The 25,660-nt window shown below is 32.3% G+C and overlaps 3 protein-coding genes and 1 long non-coding RNA gene across 6 annotated transcripts; 2 read left to right on the forward strand and 2 right to left on the reverse strand.

Annotated features, from left to right (window-relative positions):
- The first annotated feature begins 217 nt into the window (after positions 1-217).
- Positions 218-1,192, forward strand: LOC123690155. The gene is made up of 2 exons (XR_006750951.1): positions 218-909; positions 1,095-1,192. It is a non-coding gene; the product is annotated as an uncharacterized LOC123690155 (long non-coding RNA).
- Positions 1,193-1,973: 781 nt separating this feature from the next.
- On the reverse strand, positions 1,974-7,072 carry LOC110997800. The gene is made up of 5 exons (XM_022266120.2): positions 6,396-7,072; positions 5,891-6,079; positions 5,513-5,682; positions 4,865-5,027; positions 1,974-3,586 (listed from the first exon to the last, which is right to left on the reverse strand). The coding sequence occupies exons 1-5, from the start codon at positions 6,560-6,562 to the stop codon at positions 3,520-3,522; spliced, it is 756 nt and encodes a 251-aa protein (XP_022121812.2). The 5' UTR covers positions 6,563-7,072; the 3' UTR covers positions 1,974-3,519.
- Positions 7,073-7,384: 312 nt separating this feature from the next.
- LOC110997799 lies at positions 7,385-19,581 on the forward strand. Of its 2 annotated transcripts, XM_045633110.1 has the most exons (15): positions 7,385-7,669; positions 7,982-8,083; positions 8,397-8,521; positions 8,738-8,853; positions 9,102-9,220; positions 10,562-10,668; positions 11,869-11,985; positions 13,034-13,179; positions 15,092-15,191; positions 16,287-16,333; positions 16,546-16,789; positions 17,011-17,113; positions 17,200-18,250; positions 18,997-19,177; positions 19,281-19,581. In XM_045633110.1, the coding sequence occupies exons 1-13, from the start codon at positions 7,505-7,507 to the stop codon at positions 18,166-18,168; spliced, it is 2,460 nt and encodes an 819-aa protein (XP_045489066.1). In that variant the 5' UTR covers positions 7,385-7,504; the 3' UTR covers positions 18,169-18,250; positions 18,997-19,177; positions 19,281-19,581. The 2 variants fall into 2 exon arrangements, with proteins under 2 accessions (XP_045489066.1, XP_045489065.1); XM_045633109.1 differs by having other exon boundaries at positions 18,997-19,581.
- Positions 19,582-20,151: 570 nt separating this feature from the next.
- On the reverse strand, positions 20,152-23,224 carry LOC110997802. Of its 2 annotated transcripts, none has more exons than XM_022266124.2 (7): positions 23,066-23,224; positions 22,922-22,981; positions 22,549-22,773; positions 22,210-22,355; positions 21,844-21,988; positions 21,174-21,444; positions 20,152-20,386 (listed from the first exon to the last, which is right to left on the reverse strand). In XM_022266124.2, the coding sequence occupies exons 2-7, from the start codon at positions 22,941-22,943 to the stop codon at positions 20,218-20,220; spliced, it is 978 nt and encodes a 325-aa protein (XP_022121816.2). In that variant the 5' UTR covers positions 22,944-22,981; positions 23,066-23,224; the 3' UTR covers positions 20,152-20,217. The 2 variants fall into 2 exon arrangements, with proteins under 2 accessions (XP_022121816.2, XP_045489089.1); XM_045633133.1 differs by having other exon boundaries at positions 23,167-23,185.
- Positions 23,225-25,660: the final 2,436 nt, after the last annotated feature.

A 25,660-nucleotide genomic window follows, 5' to 3' on the forward strand; every position in this document is an offset into this window, starting at 1 on the left:
GTATTTCATTTAACTGTGTCCTACTCTCGTAAATAAGACATTATTAAAAACTCTCATAATAAAAAAACAAACTTAAAATTAAATGAAAAAGTAACAAATAATCTTAAAGATTATTGCCATACCAAAAAGTGCCGGGTTCTTACAATATTAGTTTACATTTAACTTCAAAAGATCTTAGTTTTATCACCCACTGTATACATTTACTTATTGTTGTAATGGCGCTTCTAAACGGGCCATGTTTTGCTGCAATTGATGGCTGCAACACATGGCCCGGCAACATTGCAAACAATGTCAGCCACACTATGCAATGTTGCAGTAATGTCCCGGCCATATAGCCAAACATGTTTTGTGTAGCCACTTATGGCCGATATGGCCCCGATGGGTTGCCGAACGATCGCTAGGCTATCGAATTCAACTGCAATATTGCACAGCCAGTTCTATTGTTGTATCAGTCACTCTCTTTGTTATGGCATAGTGTATCCTTTTCTACGCGTCATGAAGTTTGCTATGAGTGAAGTGTGCCTGTTGCTATATTCTGTGTTTTGCGATCAGCTGCATTTTGACAACTACGTAAAAATGGTTACTGGTCTAACAAGACAATTACTGATTTTATTGAAGAAATACATTTGCACCCAGAGTTGTGGGATATAAAAACCGGCTCATACAAAGATAGAAATTCTAAAAAAGATGCATGGAATGAAATCGCTGAAAAGTTTGGCATAACAAGTAACGAGGCTTACAAAAAATTCAGAAGCCTAAGAACTTACGCAAATAATGAGGAGAAAAAGAAGAAAAGTGGTAGTGCTGGCGGTAAAACAGTAAAGTGGTTTGCTTAAGATGCGATATCGTTTCTCTTTACTCAAAATACCACGAATATAGGATTACATAGTGAAAATGAAAACTTCTAACGTAAGTATCTTTAATAAAATATTTTAGTCATTATAAATGTACATATCTCTGTATTACGTATGTATCATATCGATTGATAAATTGAACTTCTTCCCTCGAAATCTTTTGCAACTTGTTTCTATTCTGTTACTCCTGATGGCATCTGAAAGGCTTAAAGATATACTAAAAATTTTATGCATTCACAGGCGACTGAAACTACATACTGACATCAGTGCTGACCCACGTGAAGTCGTAAAATCAGAAACAACCGACACTTTGGAAGCCGTCGATACTACTCCAAAACTACGTACTAAAAGGCTCAAAATATTATACGCGATGCTGGCGAAAATAAAAACGAATATGCTGCTACTAGATACCTATTATTATTAAATTTAAAAAGTACATAATAGTTACTACCTATGCGTAACATATTTAATAAACCTATGTTAACTTACCTTGATGTATTATTTTAATCCTTCTATAATAGCTGTACACACCTCTTGTATAAAAGTTGAAATCTAACACTCTACTTGAAATCTAACATCTAACACGGAACAGGTACATAAAACTTTTAAATGAATCTCCTGTTGCCAAAAACCGTAGAGTTATCGCAAATCTCGTGATGGCGATGAAACAGGTATTGCTGTTCTCATGTTTGTATCATTTCTTTTTATTTTTGGTCCAATTTTGTTTAAGAGAAAGTCAAAGTCGCCTTTTGAAATTCTAGCCAAGTTCTTGAATAATTTATTATCAAGGCTTATTACTGCTAGACTCAAATTGTCTACAGTTTCACGCCTATTTAAATAAGGTCGAATCCTCAATCTCTTCTTTTTCTGTTCTTTTAAAATTAATATAAGCTGCTGCGACAAGTGTGATTTCATCAGCCATTGTTGCCGGTATGTGTGGCCCGTTTAGGAGCCTGCATCATGGGCCATACTATTGCTGACATATTGCAACACATGGCCCGGCCATAGATTGCTCGGCCATCATCTGCATTAAAACATTTTTGTGATGGCCGGACAATTAATTGCCAATAGTGCAGCCATCAATTGCAGCAAAACATGGCCCGTTTAGAAGCCCCTTAACTGTAGCAAAATCTTGAAAAAAATAAACTAATTTCGCAAAACGGCTCGCCCAACTATTGTTCTTAACCTAAGCAATACGCTAAGAAGATATTTATTAGAATAATTATTTTTAAAAAACACTTACTCTAAAATTTTGTACTCAAAATCGGCCGATTCAAAATTTTTATTTCTACCATAAACTAAAAATATAATGGTTAATCGCCAATTTTGACATTTTAACTACCTACTGACATTATTATTATTTTTTTCAATCTATCCCTAATGGAAAAGGCAACTATGTTGCCACCTCTCAAATAAAAAATATCCCTAATGTTTCGTTGCGTCACATACGTTGCTTTGGCAATCGTATATTTTTGTGCCATATTTGATACAGACAGAATATTGTAAAAACTTTTGTTAATTATGGTCAAAGACAAAACCAATAATTGTTTTAAGATCAATTTTAGTAAAAAAATAATTTTCTTCATGTTTCTTTTGACATCTTATAATATTCCGCCATGTTTAAAAAACCATAAACCAACATCACTTGTCAAAGCGAACCATTATTTTTAATTTATGGTATAAAATCCTAACTTACATCACATCCAATCACAGATTGTAAACCCTGCCATCATTTACGTCATCCAGGTTTTAAAATAAGTATTACAAATGTTTCCATTGAATTCAAGTTCAAATTTCCCCAAATTATATAATATATAATTAAAAGATGGTAATAATCTTAACTCCGTAATACTTATTTTAATCCTGGACAACCACCCATTCCCCTTGAATACCAAAACGCCAAATCATCTATCTATATCTATTAATTTTATAGGTGTGTACGTTAAGTCGTAAAAAGTACAGATAAACAAACCACATGTACTTCGAATTCTCGCTGTCTATGACGTGTTTAATACTGAAGGTAAAATATTGCAATACTTTGTGTCTGATAGATTTTTGATGATAGTATTTGTATAGACTATGTAATTTTTTTATTGCAGGATATTTATATTATTTATATGATATTTAGATTCATTAACGCCAACGGCAACGAGCGGAACGTCAATTGTCATATTCTGATCAATTCTAGCATTCATAAACAATAGAAAATCATAACAGAACAGGGATTCGAGAACTAATTCTAATAAATAGTATCTTTACAACTTAGCGTACCTTATATACTACCAGCAAAATTTCTATCTCAAAATTAGTAGATTATTTGTCGAAAAATTGTGACTTCCATATTTTAAAAAAAATACATAAAAAAAATAAATTTAAATTTGGAATTGATTAATTTGCTGACAGTATACCTAAACTTAACAAGTAATGTAATCTAAATCTTTACTATTGTAATATTTGAAATGTCACTGAAATTTTTATATACTAGAAAAATACAAATGCGTTATTTGTATGGATTTTTGAAATCAAGATATGTCACTGTTGATTCCTTATCATTGAGCTGTGAATTTAAAAACATTTAAAACGTGCATCGTCCCGCGATTTCTAGATTTAAAATCCAATAAAATAAAAAAAATATCAAATTTCATATAAAAACAACAATATTTACTTATTGCGAATTCCGTTGCTCTGCAGTAAAATGTGGGTTTTCAAAATGACTCATTTTGAGATGACGCCTGAAAAAACAATTTAGGTGCTAATATCAACTAGAACTAACACATCAAAATAGAATTAAAAACACCGAAATTGAATTCAATTATTTTGTTCTTAAACACACAACATGAATATTTTTAAAGAATAATTCTCATTACAAAAAATGTTTTTTATATGAGAACTAGCGACCCGCCCCGGCTTCGCACGGGTGCAATGCTGATACTAAATACACTACAGAAAATCTGTGAACGTTGTATATAAAAATGTGGGTTATCCATAAGAGATAGACATATACCATCATGGACTCTTCTGTAGACCTTTTCAATGTGTACAATACTTAGTACATTATTTTGATAAAATTTGGGTTCAGCCTGCGTTTGCAATGTAAGCGGAAAAAATGTAATTATTTACGAGATCACATTAGAAACCTTAAAAATAACAGTACTTCTCCACCATTTAATGGATGTTATTATACATATAAACCTTCCTCTTGAATCACTCTATCTATTAAAAAAACCGCATGAAAATCCGTTGCGTAGTTTCAAAGATTTAGGCATACTAAGGGACATAGAGACAGAGAAAGCGACTTTGTTTTATACTATGCAGTGAAGATAATATCCTACGAACGAGACACGTCGCCATCAGACAACCGTCACAATTTTAGTTTTTTTGTATAATTTAGAATTAATTAATTAAACGCGCTATTAGAACGAATTTTAGACGGTAATGGATAAAATAATTACACCTCCTTATATTAAAAGACTTCTTCAAATAATTTGATCGCGACTTCGGCAAGATAAGCAAACTCGCTTGAGGAGTACTGTTTGATTTTTTTAAATAATAAGCTATGTTGTTGTTGTTTCATCGCCATAATTTCGGTTTTATTAGTCTGTGTTATCTAAATAGTGATTTTATTAATTTATTTTGTAGTGTTTGTATGATAGAAATTTTGTTTTTGCATGCTAATTTTAATTAGATATATGAAATGTGGCTTGACTATAAATTAAATTATGTACATATGGCGGAATACATATTATAAGCAGACACTATAGTGTATTACATGTACTATGTATATGTAAATGTGTTTACTGATGTATATATACATCAGTAACATGTGTGACTGTCTGATATTCTGAAACAGACCCATTTCAGTCCGTTTACCTGTTTTTTTAGGCAAGTATAACATTTACAGCCTAACCCTAATTAATTAATAACATACATTGATACTCTGTGCCTACTAAAATATTTATGATTATTCATAAACAATGGAGTAAATAAAATAATGAAAAAAAAACACCCACCTAAGTCCTCTCTCCCCTCTACAAACCAAGTTGCAAATTTTGCAAACTCTTTTATCTTTTATAGATAACTCAGAGGAGTCTGAGTCTTTGCTTTCTATTATCTCTGGTTTTGACATCTTCTTGTCTTTGACTGGTGTTGGTGATTTGATTTTATATTTGAGATCTGAAAAAATATTATTATTTAGGTATGATATTGACTCAGAAGTGTTGGTTCCTTACTATAGGGGTTCCAATATTTTAGTTGACAGCATTACGAAGTCATTTATCACCAAGGGTTATTCTAAAACTTCAGATCATTATTGAAGAACATAGAAAAGTTCCGCATACAATTGAACCCAGACTCAGTACTCAGACACAGTAGTTTTTTATTAACATAAAATATATCTATAAACAAAACAATATTATGTAATGTTCAAAATAGCTATGGAGAAAGCAAGGGACATGAGATAAAATCACAATTGTACAGGAAAATGGCTTTTTGACAGCTTAGTTTTCAAGATTTTCGTTTGGGGCCCTGTTCAATCTCTGGCCATATTTGTAAATATTTGTTTATACTTCAACACTACCACTATCATCTACTAATAAATATGGTTGAACAGAGACAACTTTTTTCTCTTTTTGAATCTTTTATGTCCATTGTAAACTCACCACTGGTGATAATGACAATATTAGGTACCCCCATAACGTCATTAGGTCTCTCAGGTGACGTACTTCGTCTAACATCTATGTCCCCAATTCGGCTGAGTGGTACAGCCTCATCACTAGAACCATCTGACTGTTTGGATTGTTTTTGATGCTTCTTTATTCGTTTGCGGAATCTAAAACATTATTCTTATTTAAACCAACTATCAAACATTCTGTAAGGAAAGAGTGTATTTATATACTTCTAAATCAATTTACTTATCTCTCATTTAGTATGAAAGAAAATTGTATTTGATTTTAAAATTAGCTTATCAAGTGCTTGTTATTGTGTTTGTCCAGAGTACCATACCATATAACTTTAAAATATAATTTCAAATTGAATACCTTTTCTTTGGCTTTTTTGGTTGCCAGGTCTGCTTTACTCTTTCTTCATTGTTATTTATGTTAATATACTTCTCACAAGCAATGCTACCCAACTCCAATCCTTCCAGCTCAGTGCTACTTGATATAGATGATTTATCACAAGCAAAAAGGTCTGTTTCATTACTCAAGTCATTGCTGTCAATAGATGCACTGAAAATATTTATATTAAATTAAATAATTAAAATAAATATTCTAAGTGTAAGAATCAAAAACAAGACATAGCATTAAATGTGTGGGATTTTATCATAGTTTGCATCGAGTCTTGTTTTTGAACCTCACAATAAACTTCATATTAATTTATTACAGAGGGAATACAGACTGAATGTTCAAAGGATGATTATATCTTTTACCTCATCTGAGAAACACTAGCATGATGTATTTATATTAATTGCATTTGTATTTTTTTAAACCAAACCAAATTCTATATGTATCATTATATATAAAACTTCTACTGGGATAGTTATACCTTTCTGACAAATCACTCTGAGGTGGATTCTCTAATTTCTTCACCGGAAATGTAAGATTTATACGTTTGTATATCTCTTCTGTAATATTTCTACATTTTTCATACTTTGAGTCCAATTTTTTTTGTTTTATATTCGTCCAATCAGTTTGACTGTGTAACGTCGACATTTTTAACGTAGTATTGTAGTTGTAATAACTCTTATTAGAAAATTGTTAAATTCATCTTTTCTTAGTGTGAAAACCGTAATACACTACATTGCAAATTGCGATTTTCCAGTTTTATTACAAAATGGCGGGATATCCAATGAACATTGTGTCAATTAGGCTCTAGAACATTTGTTTCACATTTTCATAGCGTACTGATATCACTTTTCAAAACAAAATCACCATAAGAAAGTAACTTCTTTTCATAACAAAGAAACCACTAATAATAAATGGCACGAAAATGAATACCGTCAATGATTTTATACTTGCTACTTTTCTACATTGAAAAAAGGGACTAGAACAAAAAAATTGCACTAAATATGAGATTAAAACAAGAAAAACAACATTTTTAAACGTAAAATTAAAATATACACAGCCTTTGCGGCTTTTTTTATATTTTTGACGTTTTCAATTTAGTGTTGCTTGACACTAATTGCTCGTAAAATATTAAAATTAAAAAGTCTTTCCTACCATAAACATTACGATTCACGAGTCTCGTCTCTATTTTTAGCATTCTCAACAGTTGTGACGTAAGAAATTTGAACAGAGCAACACCAAAAAATATTTTAATAGATTACAGAAATTCAGTACCCTTGGTTTCATGTTAATTTATAAGCTACTAAAAAATACTTTTTTAAATTTTACTTTACTTCAAAATGCCAAAATATGATTAGTGCGGAAATATCATAGAGTTCGGTATTATTTATTTACATAAGGTAAATGGTAACACAGTAATTATCAATTTATCTATAGTATACTTTTTGTTGTCAGTGTTGACTCTCCCGCCAAATTAATGAAATACTATAGGGCGATTCGATTTTCGTGGTTGTTCGATTTTACGTTTTAATTGTGAATAAAATCACTTAAGTGTGTTACTGCTAAGAAGTGCTGGAAAATTGGCGCCTCATGGCTGGAAGATATTTATTACCTACTCGAAAATATCAACACACGTTAGCTCGAGTTGCCACTGAAAGAGCCCCTTGTTGTTTTTGCAAAAGAGACGTTGATGATGAATTGTTATATGGTAAATTGTACGCTATTGGAGACATACATTGTCACTATTTTTGCGTCGTAAGTACCTACTTTTTAGCAGTTTTATTTATAAATATTGGTTAAAAACATTTACTTTCATTAGGTACATTAAATATTACGTCAAATTTTATAGTAATTACTATTTTCTTTTCATTAATTCACATTGCCATGTCCTAAATGAACTATGCAGAATTATAGCTTGCAAAATACAGTTTAGTTATGAAACTTGCATGTATTCTACATGTTATGTACTAGTACTACTACAACTCCTACTCGCGGTCAATGTAACAGACAATCATGATCTAGATCTTTTGTACAGACAATGTTATATATATCACAAACTGTTTTTAGCTGTTGTCGTGTTGTTTAATTCAACACGGTAAAGATGATGAAGGCTTATTTGGGTTTTTATATCCAGATATATTGGCAGAAGTTGAAAGAAGTAAAAAACATGTAAGTACAATCATATAGCACTTCAAACCAATGATTTGGTAGATATATTTTTATATGCATAGTGTGCTGTATATTTCTAAATTAATAACATTTTATAGGTATCTAAGTAATATTAATGTGTGATATGTTACCCTTCTAAACTTTAAATTTCTTAAATAGTGAAATATTCGCTTCCTTGGGATGTGATGATGAACTAAATCTGGGATGTTGCATTCTTTTAACTAAAGTATTCTCTTAGAGTCATAAAGAGATAAACATATATTTTTATGAATCAATAGTTTTAGTCTTTAAGTTGTAGTTGGTTTAATTTCAGAAATGCTCATATTGTATGAAGGAAGGTGCAACTCTGGGTTGCTCTAAATCACAATGCAGGAAACAGTTTCATCTACCATGTGGACGGAACAAAAATGCTGTGTCTATGTTTCATGGGAATTTTAAGTAAGTATATCTATTTAAACAAAGCTAAATGTGACATTTAGAGACAAGTTTTCCACAATTATTAATTAATTAATTTATAATTTTTTATTTATATTAATTATTTTATAATTTTTGTAATTTCACAAAATTAAATAACAAACATGTGAAATTTAAATTATAGTAATATTAAAAGCTAGCTCTTTTAATAATTTATTGTATTTTATCTTTTAATTTCAGGTCATTCTGCCAACACCATGTACCAAAACAGAAATTACCAAATAATATATTAGAAAACATTAAGGATAGGAAACTAAAGATGAAAAAATCCAAATTAGATAATGATTTGTCTGAAGGTATTTAAAAGTATTACTTTTAAAAAATTTAAAAAGTTATAAATACCATTCTATGTTTAACGCCTGACATACTCAACTCATTACAGTAATATTTTGTACAGATGTAAGCCACAGTTGAAAAGTTTCATACTTGTCATATTTCTGTTCAAATCAAATTGGAAAATCATTTTTCAAGACCAGTCCTATGGAGTTTTGTTGCATTTATTCGGTTTTTATCCTCTATTGTTATTACAATTAATTTGTTTTAGATATACAAGAGATGGTATGTGTTATTTGTTATGAAAGTGTTGACGCGTTTCCCACAATACATACATTTTGGCCACCCTGCTGCGCTCGCGATGCATGGTTCCATAGATCATGTATACAGGTATTTTTAAGCTTTTTAATATGAATAAAAAACATTTATTATTCAACATATTTTCCTAGTTGTTTGTTTACGAATAGGAAAATATGTTGAATTGTAAAATTGCTTCTTGCTTTTGATCAAATTATAATAGCATGTTACTGGTATTGTCAAGAGAACAGAAGTAAGATATAAGTATCTTACTTTTATTTATTTTATATTTAAAATTGTCGTGTCGCGGTGTTTGTGGTTAACCTCCTCCGAAACGGCTTTCCCGATTCTCATGAAATTTTTGCGCATATTGGGTTAGTCTGAGAATCGGACAACATCTGTTTTTCATCCCCGTAAATATTAACGGTAATCAACCCCTAACTTTTTTTAATTTTAGATTTTAAAAAAAATTATGATACAGCATTAGTAAATACATAAAACCCTAAATTTTCAACCCTCTACGATCAACCCCTATTTTTTAATTATAAATTATATACATGGCAAAACGACGTTTTGCAGGTCAGCTAGAATTCTTGTGAGCTGTCTGTAACTGATCTTTAGCTATTCACAAAGCTGAGCACGCGTCATTTCATGTTTTTGCCGCGCACCACCACTCTGTGGAACCAGCTGCCAACTGAAGTATTTCCCAACCAATTCGACTTAGGGTCCTTCAAGAAAAGAGCGTACCAATTCTTAAAAGGCCGGCAACGCACTCGCGAGCCCTCTGGCATTGAGGGTGTCCATGGGCGGCGGTATCACTTAACATCAGGTGAGCCTCCTGCCCGTTTGCCCCCTGTTCTATAAAAAAAAAAAAAAAAAAAAAATATTCACAAAGATTACTTTGCAACTAGAGTACCTACTAGACTAACTGTAAGTCTAGTTAACATCTTATATCTTTAAACGAGCAATTCTTGTATATATATATATATATATAATTGGAATCTCGGAATTGGCTCTAACGATTTTCATGAAATTAAGTGTACGGGAGGTTTCTGGGGCAATAAATCGATCTAGCTAGGAATCATTTCTAGAAAATGTCATTTTAATCGTGTTATATCAACTTAAACATAGAATTGCTTGTTAAGGATATCAGTCAAATAAAAACTTAAATATGAATATAATCTTTATTCGATAATTATATTCATATTTCTTCATTTTATAAGTATGTAATTCGTATTTAAATATAATTTCCAATAACCACAATTTATGAAAATAAAAAAAATACCGAGCTAGGCTCAGTCATCCAGGTACTAAAAAATTAATTTAGCAATGCTGCCTCAAATCACGAATTTCCTAACAGACTAGCTCTATACAATATTGGTATATTAGCACAATTAAATATGTGTTTTGTTTGTAATGCAAAGTTTGTTTCAGCGGATGGCCTTAAGCGCAGGTGTCCATTACCTACGATGTCCTTTATGCAATGATAAAGAAAGGTTCTACGAGGCCGTGTTGAGTCAAGGATATTATGTACCAGACAGGTAACATTTGCATCTTTCAATTATCACAAGATTTGTATTGTAAATTGTAATGTGGCTTTCGACATGTATTCTAATTATATAAAAAAATATTATAACGAAATTTATGATATAATGTTAATTAAGTTACATAATATATATTTTAGTCACTAATTAGAAACGTAAACAAAATGTAAACAAGCATGACACTTGAAGGCAATATGAGCCTTTTAGTTTTTATCACACTCATAAATTGTATTTACCCCCAATTATATATCGCAGTAAAGTAGTTAATTGAATCTCTAGACCAGTGATTCTCAACATTTTTTTTGTTTCGGCACATATTAAACGATTTAAACTTTGGCGGCACACATTTAACGATTTAAAAATTTGGCGGCACACAAAGAAAAAGATAAAAACCTATTTACTTACTACAACACACTCCATAAATAGTTTATGACAAAAGTTTTAAATATACAGAATAAACTAATATTTGCTTCAATAAGAATAATTAAAAGTTTATTACGGGATTAATCACAAGCTAATAATATTTTTTTTTTAATTGATATAATTTAATGTTGATATAGTTATATGTTCGCAAAATTTGGCGGCACTTTTGAAATCTGGCGGCACACAAAAGTGCCTCGGAACATAGGTTGAGAATCACTGCTCTAGACAGTTATTTAAAGATCTAGCATTCAATAAAGTCGCTAGCATTTTGATTTAAATCAAGCAGCGTCGAAAACGTTTAACTATCTGTCTGACCGAAAGCCAGTGTGTTGATTAATGATGTAAAACAAGATGGCGGTCACGACAACAGCTGATTACTTTTAGAATCTTTTGGCAAATGTTGGTTAGTTGTGTAAGTGGTTTTAATGTTCAAATTGTGGTCTATGGTATATTTGTAAACATACCATATTTATATATTAGGAACGTTTGGGAAACTCGATCAACGTTTCGTTCAAGCACTTGTCTGACGGAGTTTAGCGACTTGATTGAATATCGATAATTAACTGTCTACAGATTCGATTAACTCTCTAATTTAATAACTTTACCGCGACAATAATAATTTCATTTAGATATATGAACCTTTAGATAAGCCAAGTTTGTTTTTGTAATAAATATGTACCTTGTTATATATCCCAGCTTCAAACAAAGAGTTTAATTTAAAAAACTCCATATGAAAACCCGTCACCGAACTTGAATGTTTAATGTCGTTTTCAGAGATGCGTCGTGGGAATTGGAACAAAACGCGTTTGCGGAAATCTATGAACGGACCATTGAGTGTAGTGTACCGGAGTGCGAGTGCCCCAACGGAAGAGATAACGACTTGGAAAGCGGGTAAATTATGTATAGACTTTATTTATTACGACGTTAGTTATAGCGTCTAAATCAGTGTTCCCCAAACTTTTTTGTGTCGTAGACATCTTGACATGTTTTTCCATGTTGGGTAGGGGATCTACCTACCTACTTACCTGATATTGATTTCCTGTAAATTTCTAAATTTAGTTAAGTTTAGAGTTAAAAACTTACAGTTTAAAGACATGTTAATTTATTGATTGATTTTTTTTTGTTTTTACAAGTTCAAAATGTCTTGCAACCACAAAGCGAATACCAACATCCTACAACTTACACAATTTTATAAACATATATAATAAATTTTTTGCTTCATAGCTACTTTTTTAAATAATGTATATTTTTGATCCACTATCGTGGACCTCCATTTTCATTTCATGGACCTCCAATTTTTTTTTTTCGCTGACGTAGACCCTTTGCAGGTTATCATAGACCCCTAGGGGTCGATATAGACCACTTTGGAAATCACTGGTCTTAATCTAGTCCCTAGAATTTAAAGCATACAGTATTTTAATAATTATTATTTATTTTCTCTCATACAATATTTGCAACAAACATTAAGATTAGAGTTAGATAAGGTATTGGAGACTGGATTCCAAAGTAGGTGAGAACCTGTGATATGGATAACCAGGCTTCCGTTTCACATCAATTTCATACTGAGTGTTAAAAAAAAGTTCATACATATGTGGGTAGGCAAACATATATAACGTTTTAAATAAGAAAAAAAAATAAACCAGTCAACAAGTAAGTAGATATAAATCACACACAAAAACAAAAAAAAAGATAAAATTGTATGGGTGCGAGGGTGTGTGTATATGTGTGTGATAGTATTACAATATTCTTATTGCTAATTGTGGCTTTGGATTCAAATAATTTCCTTTTTTCTTGTAAAGCCGGCAATGCAATAAATCGCAAATCAACAAACACAAACCAAATGTCTTGAGTTCGATTTCAGTAAAATCGTTAGTTGTATGTTATGTACATTCACATGAAATGTAGACACAAGAAAACTACATATTATATTAATTTTCAGCCCATGGGATATAAAACTGTGTTTGCTTTGCGGGAACGTTGGTGCGCATGCGCACTGCGCAAAATTAAAGGGGCAGATATATGTTTGTCCTACCTGTTTGCCTGCTGCACCCAACGATCCGAAATATTTAGAAGCCATTCATGCTAGTAAGTTTATGATTCAATATATATGTACATGCATATGCTACTAAGGGGGCGTCCATAAATTACGTGAGGTGTTTTTTTAATTTTCTGACCCTCCCTCCCCCCATGCTGAGATGTCGTGAGATTTTATTCAACCCCCTCCCCCATCCCCCAATCTCACGTGAGATTTTTCAAAAAGTGAGTTTCATACGTAAACGCGTTGGATTGTTATTGTAAAAAGAAAAAAACAAATTTGCTTCGTGCTTTTATTTACGACTAGTGATCTTAATCGTATTACGATTACGCTTAAGATTAAATCTTAAGCATGTACAATCTGGATTAAATGGACCAAAATAGTATAATTTTTTTTTGTTTCAATCAGAAAAAAAATTGCGTGATATTTGCCGAGACCCCCCCTCTCTCCAACGTAAGATTAGATTAGATTTGACTCGACCCCCTCCCCCCCTTAAACACCTCACGTAATTTATGGACGCCCCCTAACTACTACTAACACTATGTAACTACTGGCCAATAAATAACATATACTTGGCTTTATCGACACATTACATCAACATATTTTTTATCGTTTCTCGCACGTAATTATAAAAACGTCATGGTTTCGTTATCGTTTCTCGCACGTAATTATAAAAACGTCATGGTTTCGTTATCGTTTCTCGCACGTAATTATAAAAACGTCATGGTTTCGTTATCGTTTCTCGCACGTAATTATAAAAACGTCATGGTTTCGTTATCGTTTCTCGCACGTAATTATAAAAACGTCATGGTTTCGTTATCGTTTCTCGCACGTAATTATAAAAACGTCATGGTTTCGTTATCGTTTCTCGCACGTAATTATAAAAACGTCATGGTTTCGTTATCGTTTCTCGCACGTAATTATAAAAACGTCATGGTTTCGTTATCGTTTCTCGCACGTAATTATAAAAACGTCATGGTTTCGTTATCGTTTCTCGCACGTAATTATAAAAACGTCATGGTTTCGTTATCGTTTCTCGCACGTAATTATAAAAACGTCATGGTTTCGTTATCGTTTCTCGCACGTAATTATAAAAACGTCATGGTTTCGTTATCGTTTCTCGCACGTAATTATAAAAACGTCATGGTTTCGTTATCGTTTCTCGCACGTAATTATAAAAACGTCATGGTTTCGTTATCGTTTCTCGCACGTAATTATAAAAACGTCATGGTTTCGTTATCGTTTCTCGCACGTAATTATACAAACGTCATGGTCTTGCACGTTTCGCACGTATGAGTACGTGCATGCAGTTGGACCGAGTCGCACGTAATATAGTGCAGTTGGTGGCTTGTTATTGGATGCTCAAATATTGACATTGTGATCCAATTTTCACCACCTTTTCTTCAATAAAGAGGCTATAATAATAATATTTACTTTTTTATTGTATATTATTTTTGTAATTTTAACAAAACAAGTGTTAAATGAATTATTTTAAAAAAAAGTGGTTAATTTATCTACCCCATATAGATTTTTGTATTTTAATATTCGGTTCAATTATTTTGCCGCCCGTTGCATCCCTTGTAATTTTAATAATTAAAATAAATAAAATTAGTTAAGTCTATATGGATACCTTTATCTCAATAACTACAGAACTGATTTCTAGGCTAACTCCATTTTATGTAGTTTCTAAGAAATTTATAGACAAACATATTACATAAAGAAATTTCATTTTTTTTTCGACTGTCGGAACCCCTTGGGTAAAGGCCGGATAGTGGTTTTAACAAATCTGAAGAAAGTTTGTTAAAACCACTCTCCGATTTCTCCCATCTCTTCCTGGTATGACTTCTGTATCTTCTATGTTTAAATTATTTTATATGTTTTAATTAAAATAAAACTGTAATTTTTATTTGTAGCACTCGAATTGAAAGCTCACGTTTTATAGTTAAGTTTTTTAACTTTTAGTTACTATTCCGGACCCGAATCAACCCTCGCGAGTTCAACACGGACCCAGGATGCCAAGTCGTATGTCGATAAGACGGACAAAACCAAGGCTGCGTAATGTGTATGTATATAGTTAGTTTTATCTTAACAGTTACTACTAATTCGATAGAACTCCAAAATAATCCAACAATTATTCTACATAAAAACATTAAAAAATTAAACTTGTATTCCTAAATCTTATAACTAACAATATATATTATAGATTGTCATAATATACATATAATACTAAAAGTAAGATTATAATAATTTTTAGTGTATATATAAACTTAACTGTGCCATGCATAACATTTAATGTTCCTGCTCACACTTAACTTTTAACTAGAGTTGCTACGAATAGTGATTTAGCCGAATACCGAATGTTCTGCAACGCTACCGGCCGAAGCGCCGAATATTCGGCCGCCGAACATTCGGCACTTAGTACATACTTGTCGAACGCAAAATCATGTCGCGACCAGGGGGTCTAGTCAAGACGGCTTAACAGTAGTGTATGTAGAAAGTCGAAAACTAAATTTGTATGAAAATGACAGCTAGTATTACTATAACGTAAGTCTAGCGCTGGCCGATACGTGGAGGGAATTACTGCGCATGTGTACTGTGGTGCGGGGGCCGGAATGCGACTGGAGAGCCAATCGACGCTCTTCATTCCGCTAGCCCCCCTCACGTACCTTATTATTTACTTCGGCGCAATAACTGTCAGCGCTAGTTTCGTGCCGCTACTAATAGTTGGTACCAACTGTCGACACTAGCTGTCAATTGTCATTTTCATACAAATTTAGTTTTCGACTTTCTACATACACTACTGTTAAGCCGTTTTGACTAGACCCCCAGGTATATTTGTCGTTGTACGGATTTATCAATTTTGTGTTTCGATGTTTTGTTTTGCTTTGCTTCTGTATCATAGTTTTACTAGTAAAACCTTTTGTGGATACATCCAATGTGTTTATTTCATGTTTTATTTTTTACAAGAGGGGGGGGGGGAATTAATTGCATTAAATTCGTTTACGTGAACCAAATATCGAGGCTTTTGGTGAATATATCATATATATTCACCAAAAGCCATATATATATAATATATGATAGCCTTGTATAGTTGTAGAACTTTGGAAGACATAATATGAAAAAGCCTTTCTCTCATAGTATGTGTTTTTATTTGCAGTGGGTCCAGTTCCAACACAACTGATCCGTTAACTACCACATTAACAGGTGAACATTAATATATATTACTTTACCTCTGGAGACAGGGGGAGAACGGGCAGGAGCCTCACCTGATGTTAATTGATACCACCGCCCATGGACACTCAATGCCAGAGGGCTCGCGAGTACGTAGCCGGCCTTTTAAGAATTTTTTATAATGTCCGAAAGACCACAATTTATAAATAGAGTAATTTCAATTTTTTTATTTAATTGGCTTTCAGTACATTCAGAAAACACGATAAATAGTCGTCAAGAGCTAAATCTTGGAACGCCGTCTCGACCCACAATCGAACATTCACAAACGGTTGATAATGGAAATCAGTCGCCGGTTAAACTCTTCAAACAACAGTTGTGTGAAATGAAAGTGCTGGACAATTTTGAATGGGATTCTGACAGTGTGATAGAGTTGGTGAGGGAAAAACTGATGAAACCGAAGCCCCTTTCTATACGAAAGAAAATAATTAGGTAAGTGAATGTCTATTAAAAAAAGTATTTGTACAAATTTAACAAAGTAATATTTATTTTATACATGGTCCCAAAAATACTTGGATACCCACAGATATGTAATTGTATTAAATCGATTTTGATATATGTTGAACTGTTTCCAATATATGTGATTAAAATTAAAAATTATTTCACGAGAAATTTTCTGAACTTACTTTTATATTATATATTATTTGTTGCAGCTTTATAATAGATAGTATTTTAAATGAAAAATTAAAACCAAATATCAAAAAACAGATAAAGGAATGGAAATCTCCGAAGAAAGACGTATTAGATGTTGAAATGGTAGGATTTGTAAAGTACTTCGTAATTTCAATTTATGTAAAAACTGGTAAAAATTTTCAATTTACGATTTAAAATTTCGCTTTCAGAAAACTTTAGAAGAAAATTGTATAGCACAAGAATTGAATGAATCTATAAATGAAAACGAAAATTTAAATAAGACTTTAGAAAATATAGATTGTGATATATTTAAAGATCTGTGTGAAAATAAATCATTAAATCGTGAAAACGGTACAAAAATTACAATTGGAAGTGAATGCGATAATGTTTTAACTAAAGACTTTTTAGATAAAAACCTACCCATAGTGAGTGCTAAGTCAAATCCAATTTTATTAAAGAATGATTCTTCTATGGAAATTTCGGAAAATAACCAACAAATTGATATTAATGTAACTCCGGGAAAGATAAACGAGACAATTGCCCTGAAATTCAGTCCAACTAAAGAAGTTTTGGGTGATAACATAAATATTGACCTTGAAATATTTAAAAATCATTATCTGAATGAAGTGGGTGGCGACCATTTGTATAAAACAGATGCTTTACCATTGAATGAATGTGCAAAAGAATCAAAAACCAGACGCAGAGATAAAAAACATAGAAACCTAAAAAAGCATCGCAAACAGAAAAAGTATAAAAAAGACAGAGAACACAGTAATGTAGATAGACATTATAAAAATATCGACAGACATACAAACAATGATTGTAAGAAAGATAAAAACTATAAACCTCTAGACAGTACAGGTATAGTACTAAAATTTGTTTCGGAGGAAGAAAATGAGAATAAAGAAAAACGCAAGCCCGAACTATCGATTCGTAATAAAAATATAAAAGTCAATATTGAATGGAAAAAGGAGAAATTTAATATAAAAATAACTAATGGGAATAGGAAAAAACAGCATGCCAATAACATATTCGAATATGCCAATAATAAAATCATAATGACGCCCGGCATAGTCTCCCGCGTTAAGAGAAAATATAAGAAAACAGAGAAAATTACTGATAAGTTGAAGCAAACATCGCTTGACAACTTTTTTACTGTCAAGTTTCCTGAAAAATAATCAAAAGTTATTTTTTATAGTTTAACTTAAAAAATCGTCATCAAAAAATCGCTTTGGCGATAATAATTGTTAGTACTAATAGGTAAGATATTTATTTAGACTTCATTGCACAGAATCAATCATTCTCTCAGAAATCAATCATCTCAGAAAAAATAGTATATTTCATTACAAGTGCGGAAAGCCTGTCATTGCAAATAGTTTTGACAAATTTTTGACAGTCGGAACAAGTTGCAATGACGGTACCGCACGTGTACTAAACGACTATTTTTAATACAGTTGCGAAAAAATTAAGCAATTTAATAAATAAAATAAATATCGTCGAAATTACTCATTTTGTTTGTGAAATTACATTTTTGGAAAATGGCGCCAACCGTCAAAGAATATGAGTAAATTTTTTTTCTTTTCTTCACCCATTCTGGGTAGGCAAAGGGAACTTCGCCCATACATAAAAGTCTTCAGTAGAATATTTTTATTACTATTTTATTTTAACCAAATCTAATTCATTGAATCCAATCATAAAAACTGATATTTAAACAAATTAGTAGCTTCTTTTTAAAATATTTGCGTGAATCATAAAAACTTTTATGATTTTTTTTTTAGTAAAACCTTCGTGGTTGGTTTTCTCTTTTTGATAGACATTGTTTTGACAGTTGGCAAAGAAAAAGCACGAGTGTGTAATAGCCCTCTTTCCGAACGCTATACCTCCCTGCAATATGCCACTTTTTGAGCAACTGGATTAAAAATTATGTTAAAAATTCATAAGCAAAAAGGTTGAAAGTCATATAAAGTGGTAAACGTGGAGAGAGAGTTAATAAATAATTCTTCCAGAGTACACGGCGCCTTGTGGAACACCAACATTTAGCTTATTCAAATAGGATTAAAAGCCGTTGTTTTAAATATGCTGGCGGCGACGATATTATTTCTTGTAGAAAGAAAAGCATAACATTTGATGTAACGTTTTTGTTAACAACAATGAGGATTTTTTAACTCTCAAAGTGATAAATCACTTGTAAGTTTGACAATAATTTATTATTCAATATAGTTTGTGAGATGAGTAATAAAAAAAGCCATGGTATATTTTCGTATAATTCTCAAATTGACCAATTTCTCAGGGAGCCAAGGGCTTTGTTAGAAGCGCCACACCCGGTCCAACGCTTTCGCTAAGTCCAAAATTTCCTGAAAAGCAATCGAAACGGCGAGCTATGTAAATAATGTATATTCGCGTTCGTATGAATGAATTAAAGCAATGTATGAAATTAATCTAATATATAAAATTGTGTCGCGGTGTTTGTGGTTAAACTCGGAAACGGTTAGACCGATTCTCATGAAATTTTGTGTGCATATTGGGTAGGTCTTAGAATCGGACAACATCTATTTTTCATCCCCCTAAATGTTTGTATTGTACACAATTTTTCGTTTTCATTTTTTCACGATTAACCATACAAAAATACATGCAACCCTAAATACCCCTCTACGATTAACCCTTATTTTTATATGTTGAAAATAAATAATTTTTTGGCAATTTTTTTATTATTTTGTGATGACAGTAAAATAATTCACATCTCTCACAATTTTCACTCTTATACGATCAACCCCTATTTTTACATCCCGTTTTATCTAGCCACAGATCCGCAATAAGGTTGCAAGATGGCAATCAAATATTATAATTGCAGTAGAATTAAAAATATTTAATTTTATGGTTGTTTTTGTATTAACACTGTTTTTATTGTATCTACTTAATTTCGCTGGTCGTGTCCACATGTTTAATGGACGACACCGTTTTTAATAATCAAAAATCATTTATTCATATAGGCAACATAATGTACACTTATGAACGTCAAAATATACTTTAAATTATTCTAATTTTATATTTACTGCCAGTTCTCAAATCAAGTTTACTACTTTTACTATTTTTGTATGTATGTTAATTTTGACAGGTGATTCTCCAATTTTGTGGGCCAAACAAAAAAAAACAGTATCAAATAGGTTAGTCAAGGTCAGGTCTATAATTTATTATACAAAAATGTTGCTATTTCATTAAAAAATAAACTAATCATTCATATCTCCCTGGTAAACGAAATTGTTTGATTTCGTTTTATGAAATATATGGAATAATTCAGACGTCGGTGGAATCGCACCCAACTTGGCCCAATGTATTAGAGATTTTGCCACGTCTTCCGTCTTCAAGTCCATTTCCATTTTTATTTCCTTATTTAATCTGAAAATTAAGATAAGTTAGAAACGTGTGTTCATATGTTTTTATTCTTATTTAAAATATTTTATATAGTCGGTGACACGATCTACAACGCCAATAAGTGATTACATCTACACATGCATTTTTATTTACATACATAATATAAAAAAGAGACAAAATTCTTGGGATATAAACAATGTAAAAATGCATTAAGCAATAACAAAAGAGATATTAAAACGCCAGGTGCATCAATCCTTCAAGACCATAATAAGCTAGCAAAATTGTTTGACGATAATGTAATGATATTACATTACAGTAAATCATTTTGAAGCCATTCAAAACTCGCTTTTTAGATCACATATTTATATATTATAGTTTGTAACAATTCTGTTATGTTAGCAATACTTAATTAGGTATAAAGTACACTGTTTAAAGGGCGTAAGGGGTTATAAGTTTTTATAGGATTTTTTCGTATGTTCCTAGATGCAAGATTTTTATTGTAATTCCCATTGGGCATTGACTAACTCATAAATAAATGTTTATTAGAAGTAACATACTTGAGATAACAGAAAAATATCATTCAGAACTTTGAACTACATTTAACTAGTAATCATGAGAAGTTTGTAATCTTAAATTGTGACAATTGTGGCTAAAAAGTTAAAATTTTATTAAATCTTTACTTCTTACTGTGTCTTGTGGTGTTGTGTACTAAAATAAAAACAAATAATGTAAAATTTATTCCAACACTTCCCATATAAATATGAAAATTATTTTCTATTACTTATATTTTACTTTACAGTAAAGTACTTACATATTAGGATTAAAATATTCCTTTTCTGTTTTTATTTTCAACATCCTCACGATAGGTGGGTCTGGTCCAATAATTTGTTGTACATAATGTTCATCATATGCTTTGCCTGTATAATCTATGCCCGACTTAGTTATTATTGGTGTTGGATTGTATTCTGGCAACCCAGATAAATGTTCAGCTCGATTGGTGTTGCCTGTATTGTATATTCGGAAAAGGGAGTCTATGTCTTGGCCGCAAAGAGACACGTCTTCGTACGTTTCGTAGCCCAGTCCTGAAAATTATACATTATTCAACAATTATTTTACTATTTTCTAACTCTACATGGTTAATAAGTAGTAATTCCTCTATGGTTGAGTGGAATTTGGCATACTGGTTTCCCTGCCCCGGAAAATAATTATCTTCGGATTTATCTATCCATAACAAATTTAGGTACTTATGTTTTGATGTGAAAAAATTTGTATAAAACTGGAAGCATAAAATAAACCAAAATGAACTATTAAAATATGCAAACTTTTACATATGGGTATCATAAGGCCACCTAGGCTGTAGGGAGTGCTAGTTTGAAACAATATAGTCGGTATTATGTACAAATTTTGAAATTAAATCACATTTACCTTGAAATAGAGATCTGGAGTTTAAAAGTAACCAATTCTTATGTCACGGGACTTACCTTTAACTAGTGCTGCAATTACACTAGACCGCAACGCACTAACCAAAGCAACATCTCCTTGTAAAGGTACCGCCATATAAACTGGACTTGTACCTTGAATTTGAACACTTATGTATACAAGGCTGTTCATTTTAAATGTTTGTATCTGAAATTATATTACAAATGAAAAAAACAAACATTCTTAATTTCATAAATATCCTCACTATGCAAAAATACTCATACTGTAAAGAATATTATCTAAGATTTCTTTGCATCTATGTGAAACAATGGACCCGATTATGAGTTTATTTCTCATGAGCATGTCGAAGAAAGCAATTATATAATTAAAAGAATAGACCTCTTCTAATCTTAATAAATCGATCATACCTGAGGTCGACGATTTTTGCAGATTTTTGTAGTTGTTAATGCTTGTTTTAAAAAAAAGGGTAAATTTGGAGATAGTATAGTAGGTTCATCATCATTCTTGTTGACTAATTTAATGACATGCCATGTCCTAGGTTGGGTTGTGACCACTGAAAAGTAAAGTTGAATGAGTTATAATATTATTGTATGTAAATAAATAAAATATTGATATTAGATTGAAAGATAGAAGCATGATTATAGAGTTTAGCAATGGAGTCAAGATTACACAAAATGAAAGTTTCAGTAAAAAATTAATGGTAATGTGGAGCTGTTTAAATACAAATAAAATTTTAAATAGCTTACATTTTAGTCTTAGACTTGCAACCATTTCAGCTAAATCCTCTGGAAGGAAAGCTCTGTGAGCATAGTTACACAGGACCTTAGCAACATTGGCTGGCTCCATTCTCAGCCTAGAGTTACGCACCCCTCGAATTACATCTGTCCATTTAATTCCGAATTCAGGCAATGCCAGAACACAGCATACATTGAGTGACATCTTTGATAGAATGCTTTTCAGCTCTTTGATGTCTGAAATTGGTAACAACATGATTTATATCCTTTGTAGAAATTGAAAAAAGTTAGGTCATAAAACTTTTAGCTGTTTTTAAGATTGAATTAGCTTAAAAGGTAAATAAACAAAGACTGTAACAGAACTTATTTAAAATATAATACTTACTGTTATTATCGACACCCTCCATTGTTTACTTGTGTTTTGCTTTCAGAGAAAAACCTTTATCTGCAATATATTTCAATTTAATTTTTGAGATTTAAGTCACACTATTTTATTATATTGTTTAATTGCACATTATTATATTCGCACTTATTTTTATTGTTTCGTCTCTTCATGAATATACACACAGATTGAGAAAAATACTAATAAGTACGAAACTGCAATATACATTAGTAGAATAATAACCCAACCGTTAAAAATTCAAAACATATTTTATAAAACACACACACCTGTGTGTCACATAATCTGTGAAGGATCGTAACCCTTAGTTCATTTTTTTTTAAATTTATTTATTAGCCGGATACAAAGTCCATTGGCAGTTCATTTATATTGCCAATGTTGCTAGATTTATAATTAACGACTATTCAATGGTCGATAATAATTATGACTCCTTAGTCTATCATATTATTATTATTGAAAGTTATTTATCATAATTCTAAATATTAGAGACTCGATGACAATAAATATTTGTTTGAGTTTTGACTCTGTAGTCTATTCAGATCTGACTAAATTGCATGTCTCCCGAGCTATCGCTTTGCTTGAAGAGGGTCGAACAGTGTTCTCAACCGTACGATAATTTCATAGCTATGTACGATGGTACTCGACTATCGTACGCAGATTGTACGATAATTTCCGTTCTCATGAAAAATTTGATGATTACACAGATAGCCTGTATTAATTACAGTTTTTAGTGTTAGTGCCATCTATTGCCTCATTGTTTTATTAGGATCACATGCCGTTGCTTCATGGCGCAATCCTTTCATTGGTTGTTATTGTTGTTCAATTCGAATTAAAAATTCGAAATGTTGGCACGTTCGTCACATTCGAAGTGCCCACTGCCCTCGTCCACTCCCCGCTCAAGTCTTGCCATACGTCGAATATTTCATTTGAATAATTTTTTTAATTTAAAAAACACAAATTTACAAGATTTAAACTATAAATCATTTCCAACATTTTATTGTCACGTTTTATATGATTTTGAAAAGTATTTTATCCATTTTCCTGACTTGTACGATAATTTTTATCCATGTACGATAATTTTTCGGCCCTGGAACGATAATTGCCTGGCTTCAGGTTGTGAACACTCGAACTGTGCGTTATGTAGGAAATGATCTAGGAGTAGCCCCTTCTGTTATCTACAGACTTTGGAAGCGATACCGTGAGACGGGAGAATACTCACGAAGGCGTGGTCAAGGTCGAAACTCGAAAGAGAAAAACTACACGTTTGCAAGATCGCTACATCGTCAACTGTGCTTTACGTAACCGCATCACAACTGCAAGAGATCTACAAAATACACTAAGGACGGCTACTGGTGTAGAAATTTCCGACTAGACGGTAAGAAATAGGTTGTTGGAAGCCAATTTGAGATCACGCCGACCAGTTCGGGCTGTGCGTCTAACAATTCAACATAGACAAGCTCACCGACAGTTCGCGCAAAATCACGCTAATTGGCAACTTCGACATTGGAGGCTTTTTACTGACGAATCACGATTCCGTCTAACACGTTGCAATGGTCGTCTCCGTGTTTACAGACGCCCAGGCGAGCGATACAGTGCAGCAGCAGTCCAGGAATATGACTAATTTGGATGTGGCTCTGTGATGTTTTGGGGCGGAGTTAGAGGCTTATTACACTATGCGATATTCAGACTGACTTAGTAAGACTGTCTTAAAATCTAATTAGCAAGCTCGCTATTACACTAGACTGAATACCGCATGCTAACTCATTTTTACTCATTTGCAAAGCGTACGTAGTCGGTGACGGATGTCGCCATGTGACTTAAGAAACTACCTTAGAGTAGGAGCTGCCGAGTTTGAATGACTATTAAAATGTTATATTAGTAATTTATATTATTATATGTAATTTAATAGATACTCCGTACATTCAATATGGCAATAAAAATGGCATGTCTCGGTACAAATCAAGAACAGAACCAGGCTGGCACACTTTAGTATGTTGTCATTAGAGAATCGCAGAAAATTTATTTAAATTTATTGACACATCGTTTGCAGCTAAGATATTCTATAATAAGATTGATTTGTCCGAACCTTCTTTCTAAATTTAAGATTCATGTTTGTTTTTACCAATGTATCAGTGTGTCGAGCGTTGGCTAACTTTATCTATAAAAAATAAAAAACATTTCAAAGTACTTTTTTTTCTTGCGAACACGCCATGGTGCACGCGGCCACAGAAAACAAACATGTACAAACGTCTTTGCTCTGCGACTGCCGCGCGCTGACTGAATGATTTAGCGTGCTAAGTCTTATTACACTACACGATATTCAGCAAGTAAGCCAGTAAGCACTGCCGAACCCATTCGGTCGGTCTAATTAGACAGGCTAACTGGCTAACTCTTATTACACTAGGCTAAATCTTAGTAAGACTGTCTGAATATCGCGTGGTGTAATAAGCCTTTTAGTTTGGACGAGCGCACAGATCTCGTCGTTATTCCCGGGCGCTTTTGTGCTCAAACCTACATTGAAAATGTGCTCGAAGATCATGTTTGGCTCGCAGCATATGGTATGGGCCCAGTTTTTTTTAATGCAAGATAATGCCAGGCCGCATACCGCAGCCATCACGTCAGATTACTTACGACAGCAGGAAATCCGTGTAATGGAGTGGCCTTCCATGAGCCCTGACCTAAATCCAATTGAACACATTTGGGACTTGCTTGACAGGCGCATCC

This window comes from Pieris rapae, chromosome 22, assembly GCF_905147795.1.
Source record: "Pieris rapae chromosome 22, ilPieRapa1.1, whole genome shotgun sequence".
In the NCBI taxonomy this organism is placed as follows: Eukaryota; Metazoa; Arthropoda; class Insecta; order Lepidoptera; family Pieridae; genus Pieris; species Pieris rapae.